Source organism: Melanostigma gelatinosum, assembly GCF_949748355.1.
Source record: "Melanostigma gelatinosum genome assembly, chromosome: 16".
NCBI classification, from domain to species: Eukaryota; Metazoa; Chordata; class Actinopteri; order Perciformes; family Zoarcidae; genus Melanostigma; species Melanostigma gelatinosum.
The window spans coordinates 20,888,973-20,899,208 of NC_136649.1; the positions used below are offsets into that span (position 1 = coordinate 20,888,973).

Sequence of the window (10,236 nt, forward strand, 5' to 3'; positions counted from 1 at the left end):
AAGTGAGTCCAAGCTTGAGCAGCTCGATGCCAGAATCTTCACCTCCAATAATAAAATGTGTGTCAAAGACAGACAGACTGACGAACAAGTGGAAGAACGGATAAAAACAGGGTTTTTAGACAACAACAATTGGATCAACTCAGAACGTGTTTGGAGCAGAAAAGAGAAGTTATGTATGATGGACATTTATAGGACAGAAAATACTGCTGCTGCCTCTGTTTCTCTGTCTCCGACACAGTCTGAGTTGTTTTCAGGGCGAGTGCCCACATGTGTCACTGGCACGAGGCCCATGAGAGGAAGGTAAGGACACGTCTGACTCAACTCCCTGACTTCAGTCTCACAGAGGATCCTGGTAAACTGCACCGCCAATATTATCATACATTATACATATATAATACATATGTTATGTTATATAATAATATATTATGTTATATAATATAATATATAATATAATATATTGTATAATATATTATATTATGTTACATATACATTACATTGTATTTTATTACATTATATGATGTATTATTTTGGTATCATTATAGGTTTAGATAAGACTTTGTTGATCGTAGTGATCTGAGATGTATTTGAGTAAAAGTATAAACTAGCAGAAAGTGGAGATACTGGCCTTGAGGCTATTCGCCGTCCGTCCACCAGGGGGCGATGAAGCGTCAAACCGGAAACAAAGAGCCGAACTGTCGAAGAAGAAGAAGAAGCAGCGGAAATGAGCTCCTTTGTGTTCTGAAAGAGGGAAATTTAAAATAACTCAACGGATCGTGAGAAGTACACAAACAATAACTCGTCACGAAACGAAGCGAACAAATCCAAATCTAACACGTTTCATCTCTGAATGTAAAAAGTAAGTTCTTCTTTTAATGTTCTTCATAAAGAAGATACATTTAAGTTTGTTTTTTAAAACGTTGTGACTTTTAAGCTTCTTGTAAAACTCACTTTAACGTGTTTCTCTGATTGTTCTAATTTTAATAATTTAATAAAAATATGTTTCGGTAACGTTAGATGTATTTGTATGGTTTGTTAATATGTTCGATGGTAACATATACATATTTGTAGCTATTTCACTTGAATCAGCAGCTGTATTCATTCACTACCAGTTTATCTGGGAAATAGTTTTAATACTTTCATTATATATAATAATTCATTGTCTTTTATCTTTGTCTCTATTTCTTGGCTTAATTGAACTTCTTCAGATTTATAATTGTACTCTTAAAAACAAAATCTGTATTTTCCGTTTTCTCTGAAGTACTTTTTCTGTACAAATAAAGATTATTTTTATTATCTTTGCAGAGCCGCGTCACATCAACATGAAGAAGACGAGGAGCTCTCAGGTCTCAGATGAGTGTGAGTGATCGACTGTTAACTGTCACCTCTTCTTTTTCATCTTCTGTTTCTTCTTCATCTTCTGTTTATTCTTCTTCTTCTGTTTCGTTTTAAAGCAGTTGTCATCCATAAGTGCTGTGGTTCCTCCATCTTCTGGATGTCTATTTGTTGTCTTCACATGTGTGAAAAGATGTGAATGTTCCTGAATGTTCTTCATGTGTGTGAACATTGAAAATCTAAAAGATTAAACTCAGTCATTTATGAGGAACTGTGTGTGAAAGAAGCTTCGTATTTAAATGTGATCACCAGTATACTATGATAATACTTTCTGTGTGTTCAGGTTGTGCTCTCTGCAGGCTCAGTGATGATGACCCGGCCATGTTTGGGGAGAAAGTGACTCTCAAAGAGCACAAACTCTCCGTCCACTACTTCTGTTTGGTGAGTCTGTGTTTTAATGATCTGAAGCTCTTCACACAGACGGACCTGTTGGTACTCCTGAGGTATCAACAGGTTCTGGTGGAGGTGTGGAGGTTGTGGTGGAGGTCTGGAGGTTGTGATGGAGGTCTGGAGGTTGTGAAAGAAGTCTGGAGACTCTGATGGAGGTCTGGAGGTTGTGATTGAGGTCTGGATGTTCTGATGGAGGTCTGGAGGTTGTGATGTAGGTTTTGATGGAGGTCTGTAAGTTGTGAAAGAGGTCTGGAGAATCTGATGGAGGTTGTGATGGAGGTCGTAATGGAGGTCTGAAGGTCCTGATGGAGGTCTGGAGGTAGTGAAGGAGTGATTTAGGTTGTGATGGAGGTCTGGAGGTTGTGATGGAGTGATGGTTGTTGTGATGGAGGTCTGGATGTCCCGATGGATGTCTGGAGGTCGTGATGAAGGTCTGGAGGTCGTGATGGAGGTCTGGAGGTGTGATGGGGATCTGGAGGTGTGATAGGGGTCTGGTGTGATGCTTTGTTCTCCTGTGTTGTGTCTCAGCTGACGTCTTGTGGAGTTTACCAGCGAGGAGAAGAGGACGAGGGCGTCTTCGGTTTCCTGGTGGACGACATCAAACAGGAGATCCGCCGCTCGGCTCGACTGGTGAGCGATTAAAGAGATCTTTATCTTATTTATCTCTGTATGTTTATTGTGTGTTTACGTGTGTTCCAGATGTGCAGCAGCTGTAAGCGGAAGGGAGCTTGTGTCGGTTGTAACGTCAGAAGCTGCACGAGGACGGTTCACTTCCCCTGTGGGAGGAAACGCAGCTTCATCTCTCAGTTTACGGGACACTTCCCGTGAGTGAACACAGGAAACACCTTTGTTCTATTACTATCATTGATAGCATTACTAGCATTGATAGCATTACTAGCATTGATAGCATTACTAGCATTGATAGCAGTACTAGCATTGATAGCACTGATGACCTCTGACCTCCCCGATGAGAAGGTTTACGTGGTCTCCCTGTCTCTCTGTATCCAGGTCTTACTGTCCAGACCACAGTCCTACTCAGTCTCTGTGTGGTGGTCTAGACCTCAGTCTGCCTCAGACCTGCTCCGTCTGTCTGGACCCCATCGATCCGGTCCTCAGCTACTCCATCCTCAAATGTCCGTCCTGCCACGCCAGCTGGTTCCACAGAGACTGTGTGCAGGTCTGTTTTATTTTGTTATGTTCACCAGCCGTAAAGGTGGTGCCATTAAAAAAGAATAAATTAATATTAATACAAAATAATTCATAAGCAGATCACACAATGTGGGAATATAAAGATGCATTTATTTATGTATATATATATATATATATATATATATATATATATATATATATATATATAATGTGTGTCTCTCTCTGTGTCTCAGCGTCAGGCCCACAGCGCCGGCCTCTTCTTCTTCAGATGTACTCTCTGTAGCAACAAGGAGAGCTTCCAGGAGGAGATGCTGAGGATGGGAATCTACATCCCAGAGAGGTAACGTGGTCATGTGATCACACCTGAAATCTACAACAGTAGGCAATGACCACAGCAGGCAAGGGATTGTGGGAAAAATGAGGCTACATCCACACTAGTACGGAGGTTTAAAACCCCAAAAATCAGAGGCGTTTGAAGACGCTACAGACGGCGTGTTAGTTTGAGAACTCTTCATCTTCGTGTGGACGAACAGAAACGGAGACCTTTAAAATGATGCTCGTACATCCACATGAATACGTTTTGGTTTTTAAAAACGCGCTATTATTGTGGATGAAGCTTAAAGCAGGAGACCTCTTTTTTCAATTTCTTCTCGTCTGCAGAGATGCATCATGGGAGTTGGAGGCCAACGCGTACTCAGAGCTGCTGGAGGTCTACGCGCGCTGCGACGCTCTCGTCTGCCTCTGCAACAACGGGCGAACGCACTCGGCCAAGACGGGGTATTTAAGTTCTGATCTTCCTGTTTTCATTCACGATGTTAGACTCACACACTGTTTACCTGCAGTGGTGGAGAACTATGTTAAGAATGTAACTAGCTCCCTCTACAGGCTGCAGGGGTCATTACAGACACCATCCTGATCCTGCACATCAAGGCTGACAATGTTTTATTAAATTAATCTATTAAATTGACATATTAATGTAAAAAAGCAACAAAAAGAAAACTCACTAAGATGTGTAGCTGACTAAATAATCCACATTTCTTTATTGTTCTTGTTTGTAAACAAATAGTCTTGTTTTGAGTTCTAAAGTCTTTCAAATTAAAATTCATTTTCTGCACATCTGTCAGAGGAAGTGTTGCATTGTGGGTACGAGGCACCAGGTGTATGTCTGGTTCTGCTGCTTCATCGTTGATCCGGTTTGTAAACTGTAACTGGAGCAGCACACACAGTGTGTGACCATGTTGTTGTCGTCGTTTGTTTCAGTTGGTTCGAGGTGATTCGCTGCCGGCTCTGTGGCTCCAGAGGGAGTCACAGGAAGTGTTCTGGGTTGAAGTCGGACACCAGAGACTGGGCCTGCAGCGACTGCACACAGGCGACTGATGGAAGAGGTCTGAGTCTCTGATGGACCCACTGTAGTTTATTAATTATGAATCACTGGTGGGAACCGGATCGGGTCTAGATCATCATATAACGTCTGTGCTTGTTTCCTCCAGCCTCCCTGGTTTCATCTCCTCAGGGAGGACAGAGGAGGAGTCTGCTGTCCAAACGCCACCTGTCCCCCATCCACTCCTCCGTCGTCTGTAAGAGGTACACGAACCTAACGCACCACTCGTCTGTAAGAGGTACGCGAACATAACGCACCTCTCCTCCTTCGTCTGTAAGAGGTACACGAACCTAACGCACCTCTCCTCCTTCGTCTGTAAGAGGTACACGAACCTAACGCACCTCTCCTCCTTCGTCTGTAAGAGGTACACAAACCTAACGCACCTCTCCTCCTTCGTCTGTAAGAGGTACACGAACCTAACGCACCACTCGTCTGTAAGAGGTACGCGAACATAATGCACCTCTCCTCCTTCGTCTGTAAGAGGTACACAAACCTAACGCACCTCTCCTCCTTCGTCTGTAAGAGGTACACAAACCTAACGCACCTCTCCTCCGTCGTCTGTAAGAGGTACACGAACCTAACGCACCTCTCCTCCGTCGTCTGTAAGAGGTACGAGAACCTAACTCCCCTGTCCTCCATCGGCTGTAAGAGGTACACAAACCTAACGCACCTCTCCTCCGTCGGCTGTAAGAGGTACGAGAACGTAACTCCCCTGTCCTCCGTCGTCTGTAAGAGGTGCACGAACCTGACGCACCTCTCCTCCTTCGTCTGTAAGAGGTACACAAACCTAACGCACCTCTCCTCCGTCGGCTGTAAGAGGTACGAGAACGTAACTCCCCTGTCCTCCATCGTCTGTAAGAGGTCCACGAACCTGACGCACCTCTCCTCTGTTGGCTGTAACGCACCGTTGATTAACTGGGTTCTGTTCCCGGTGTTTGTTGTCATGATGAATGGTCCTTTTAAATTTGATTGACAGCTACGTGACTCCTCCCTCTCTCAGGCCGGCGTTACCTGTTGGATCCGGATCACCTGAAGAGATCCTGCAGGCTCTGGGCCGTCAGCTCGGTCCCCTCAGCATGCAGGTGGAGGTGGATGGCGACCAGGCTCTGTCTGCAGGGGTGGAGCTTGTCAGGAGGCCCGACTTTGATCCCACACGCACTCTGTCCGTCCGGTGAGCGGACGACAAACGCACCTTTTTATTTTTCAGTGACGTTAGTCTCCACCCGGTTATTAATCAACGTGTTTTACTCCTCTGAACATTTTCTTTCGTCTCTTCTCATTGGCTCCGTCCAGGTTCAAAGACGACCAGCTGACTGCGTTTCCCAGCAGCCTCCGGGACAGCGACACGGCCAGGCAGTACTTCCTGAAGCTGCTGGTGCAGCAGATCCAGAACTCTGTGGTGTTCGAGGGTCCAGACAGATCCAAGAACCTGGCGCTGGACTCCCAGGGTATGGATCTTTCATTTTTCCGATGGTCCTTGAACACATCATGTATGACCAACACTTCACACAAAGAAAGCAACCGAAACAAAGCATCAAAACACTTTATTCTTCATGTTCTCATTATAAATCGCTCCTCTCATAAAGCGTTTTCTTTAACCAGGGGAGGGGAGGCTGGAAACATGTTCATAGTTTAATATTCATAACAGTCTCAGTTTATTTATCCAACATTGGGAACATGGTGGATATTTAGATTCTATTGTTTTACATTTTTTGTCAAATAAGTCGAGGCTTTTGTTCTGTTCAACAAAAGATTTCACTGAATGTTCACATCGAACCAAAAACTACTTTATATTATTTATTTCATCGATTTAAAGGATGGACATACATTTGTTTCTCCTCTTGTTTCCTCTCTTCTCTAGTTTCCTCTCTCCTCTCTTCTCTTGTTTCCTCTCTTCTCTTGTTTCCTCTCTCTTCTCTTGTTTCCTCTCTTCTCTTGTTTCCTCTCTCCTCTCCTCTCTTCTCTTGTTTCCTCTCTTCTCTTGTTTCCTCTCTCTTCTCTTGTTTCCTCTCTTCTCTTGTTTCCTCTCTCCTCTCCTCTCTTCTCTTGTTTCCTCTCTCTTCTCTTGTTTCCTCTCTTCTCTTGTTTCCTCTCCTCTCTTCTCTTGTTTCCTCTCTTCTCTTGTTTCCTCTCTTCTCTTGTTTCCTCTCTCCTCTCCTCTCCTCTCTTCTCTTGTTTCCTCTCTTCTCTTGTTTCCTCTCTTCTCTTGTTTCCTCTCTCCTCTCCTTTCTTCTCTTGTTTCCTCTCTCCTCTTGTTTCCTCTCTTCTCTTGTTTCCTCTCTCCTCTCTTCTCTTGTTTCCTCTCTCCTCTCCTCTCTTGTTTCCTCTCTTCTCTTGTTTCCTCTCTCCTCTCCTCTCCTCTCTTCTCTTGTTTCCTCTCTTCTCTTGTTTCCTCTCTCCTCTCCTCTCTTCTCTTGTTTCCTCTCTTCTCTTGTTTCCTCTCCTCTCTTGTTTCCTCTCTTCTCTTGTTTCCTCTCTCCTCTCCTCTCTTCTCTTGTTTCCTCTCTTCTCTTGTTTCCTCTCTCCTCTCTTCTCTTGTTTCCTCTCTCCTCTCCTCTCTTCTCTTGTTTCCTCTCTCCTCTCCTCTCTTCTCTTGTTTCCTCTCCTCAGTTGGGAGGAGCTCTGTCTCGCTGCAGTTATCAAAGATATTAAACTTGCCTTTCTTTCTTTTTAATGATTGATTTCATCATAACTGTGTTGTTCTGCACTAAAGACATGTTCTAGTTCTCTCTACTTCTAGCCATGATGGTTCTGTAGAGGAGCAGGACTTTTATTTTGAAGGGCCCATGAGGCCCGTGGTTGGTTCATGGCGCTGTGTTCTGTCTGCAGCTGTGAGGGAGGACCTGTACTTCGACGTGGGCTGCCTGCTGGCTCTCTCTCTGGCTCACGGTGGTCCTCCTGTGGGCTTCTTCTCCCGCGCTCTCTACCAGTGTCTCTTCAACCACCCGGCCAACCGCCCGCTCTGCCTCATGCACATGACCCCCGACACGCACGTCACCCGCCGGGTCAGCCGGGTGAGTGACGCTTTACACACGGTACAGGCTGCTCACCAGCCAAAGGTTTAATGATTGTTGCTGGTTTCAGATGGCGGAGGCGGAGTCTGTGGATGAGCTGCAGGAAGTCATGGCGGCGAGTTGGGAGTTCCTGGAGTTGGCCGGCTGCAACCGACCAATCGGCAGCCTGGAGGAGAGAGAGGCTCTGGTGGAGGATGTGGTCGGCTTCACCATGATCACCAGGATGCAGCTTCCACTGCAGAGGTACGCAGACCTCTCTTGCGACTCTGGTCCCTCCAACTAGTTATTCATTATTATTTGTAATGTTTTGTCTCCTGCAGGTTTCGGGCCGGTCTGCAGACGCTGGGTGTCTTTGATCAGGTGACTTAAAGATGTATTAACCCATCTGTGCTTCTTCCTGTGTCTGTTTAACCCACAATGCATCAGCTTCAAATCTGACATCTCATTTCATCAATTTAACCAGTAAATGAAAATGTTCTGTTCTTCAGTGACTATCGCTGTGAATATTGTGGGAGAAAGATGTGACGTGATGTTAAATACTAAACCAGTACACAGACCTGAACCCTGTTAAACGTGGTGCAGGTGCAGCTCTACCCGTCGCTCTTCTGTCACGTCTTCTGCTCGGCTCGTCTGTCGGCTCAGACGCTCGCTCACATCTTCAGCGTCCTCGTCTCCCAGCAGGAGGACAGACGCAGCAGAGAGACGCCCGTCTGCAGCTTCTGGACACGCTTCCTGCTGGACTGTGAAGGTGAGACAGGATCCACTCAGGATCCACTCAGGGTCCTGAACTTCAAGTCTGGACTCAGGTTCCTGAGTGGATCCTGGACCCAGGACCTCAGAGAGGTTTAAATGTAAACGTCTCCACAGCAACAGAAGCTTTGGTTTTGTTCACCATTGAACCAAAAACGACTTTATTTTATTTATTTAAAGGATGGAAATACATTTCTCTCCTCTCTTCTCTCTTGTTCCCTCTCCTCTCCTCCCATCTTGTTTCCTCTCCCCTTTCCCCCCTCCCCTCTCCTCTCCCCTTTCTCCTCACTCTGCTCTCCTCTCCTCAGTTGGGAGGAGCTCTATCTCCTTGCAAGACCTCCTTCGTTTCTCCACGGGAGTTGAGGAGCTCCCAGCAGCCGGCCTCCTCCCTTCTCCCTCCATCTCCTTCCTCCATCCCGCAAAGCAAGGAGGAGGAGGAGGAGGAGGAAGGAGTGAGGAGTTTTTGAGGGACGAACATCTCTTCCCTCAGAGCGAGCCCGACTCCAGACGCCTCCTGCTGCCCATCTCCTCCTCTTACGAGGCCTTCAAGAGCTCCATGGAGCAGGCAGTTAGCCACCAGATGCACCTCCTCACAGCCAGCTAGAGGAGGAGATGAAGAGTCAAATGATTTAATGATTTCAAAAAATCTGAAACTTTGACTTCATAAAACAATACAAACTTTTTTTTCTGTGATGTCATGAAATATTCTCTGCATCAGGTTTTGTAAATTGATAAATATCTTTTATGTTTTATGACTTTACAACTTTTATCTTCGCAGTTACTTTTGATTCTTATATTTTTATTGTACATAGTTTTAAGTTTTTAATGAGAGACGCACCATCAGGTGATACGGAGAACCAATCAGAGAGCAGCGTCTTATTATTGATCTGTGTGAACAGACTGGAATCATTGATCAGACTGTAACACTGTGATATATATATATATATATATATATATATATATATATATAATATATATATATATTATATATATCCTGATATCAGTGTCGGTGCGTCCCTTCTGTTGATTCTTGTTCTGATGAGATTTTCCGTTTGTTTGTTTTGTTTTTTGTTTTCTGAGAAATAAAAACGTAAAGATCCTGATTGGATCAGATTCTGAGGAACATTTATTATTATTCGTTCTCTCGTGTTGTTTGAAGACTTCACATCGCTGCCTCCTGATTGGCTCGAATCCCAAATTATAAAATGTTTTCAGTTTCAAACTAAACTTACAACCACAGGATCCTCACAATATGTGTCGTATTAATACCCTAATACCCTTAATGTCACAAATACTGTGATATATTTTATAGATTATAACCTTAAAACGACATCCTTATTAACGGTAAATTCAGGAAGATTTACACGAACAATGAAGCGCTGCAGTGTAGAATTATTTAGGTTTGTACAGGATCAGTTATAAAGTGTTTTTAATATCTTCATAATAATTTGTTCACTTCCTGATTTTCACTTTATTTTTGTCCTTTTCTTCAACTTTCTTGTTTTCTGTGTTTTGTGTTTTCTTCATGTTTTAAACTTTAAAGAACTAAACTCAACATCTCTGACTCACATTATGAATATGTGTACGTTACATCTGTTCTACTTTTTTTTGCTGCCCTTTTTCATTCTTTATATATATTTTTTTGTTGTTTATTGTAAATTTGTGTTTGTACATTGAGAGCGGAGTGGAAACCGGAGTCAAATTCCAATAAAGATGATTCAGATTAAGATTATATCCAATAGGCACATTTAATTATAACAAACTTTATAATAAAGTTCTTTACTTGATTGAACCAAAAATTCAAACATTTCAGGAAGCAAATAAAATCAGAATTTGTTAAAATATCCAACAACCTGCATGTTTTTCTTTTTATACATATCTGAAGTGGAAAAGATAATAAATGACTTGAAGCACACGAGGAATTCGCTTCAGTGTTTTAGTGCATAACAATAAACAGTCAAAAAAACTAATTGACGATCAAAATATAATAAAAAATATGTACATGAAATTTTCAGATTATTTCCTGCACTGTGAAAATACCGGTAGTCTACATGTAAAATACAATACATATATATATATATTTGTATGCATTATATTTTATATATATATATCATTATTGATGATTAATAGATAGATATGTACTTTATTTATCCCCAGGGG

At 43.2% G+C, this 10,236-nt stretch overlaps 1 protein-coding gene across 1 annotated transcript; it reads left to right on the forward strand.

Annotated features, from left to right (window-relative positions):
• The first annotated feature begins 741 nt into the window (after nt 1-741).
• g2e3 (G2/M-phase specific E3 ubiquitin protein ligase) lies at nt 742-9,195 on the forward strand. Its single transcript, XM_079286219.1, has 17 exons — nt 742-856; nt 1,303-1,356; nt 1,676-1,773; nt 2,311-2,412; nt 2,482-2,606; nt 2,791-2,959; nt 3,165-3,271; nt 3,592-3,708; nt 4,192-4,316; nt 4,422-4,515; nt 5,313-5,483; nt 5,606-5,760; nt 7,142-7,326; nt 7,397-7,569; nt 7,647-7,686; nt 7,909-8,074; nt 8,385-9,195. The coding sequence occupies exons 2-17, from the start codon at nt 1,320-1,322 to the stop codon at nt 8,678-8,680; spliced, it is 2,160 nt and encodes a 719-aa protein (XP_079142345.1). The 5' UTR covers nt 742-856; nt 1,303-1,319; the 3' UTR covers nt 8,681-9,195.
• Nucleotides 9,196-10,236: the final 1,041 nt, after the last annotated feature.

What these genes read in the sequence shown, in the direction of transcription:
- g2e3 (XM_079286219.1), top strand. Translation starts at nt 1,320, where the DNA reads ATGAAGAAGACGAGGAGCTCTCAGGTCTCAGATGAGT. An exon ending in CTCTCAGGTCTCAGATGAGT is followed by an intron (nt 1,357 to 1,675) that starts GTGAGTGATCGA and finishes CTGTGTGTTCAG; the next exon opens with GTTGTGCTCTCTGCAGGCTC. An exon ending in ATGCAGCTTCCACTGCAGAG is followed by an intron (nt 7,570 to 7,646) that starts GTACGCAGACCT and finishes TGTCTCCTGCAG; the next exon opens with GTTTCGGGCCGGTCTGCAGA.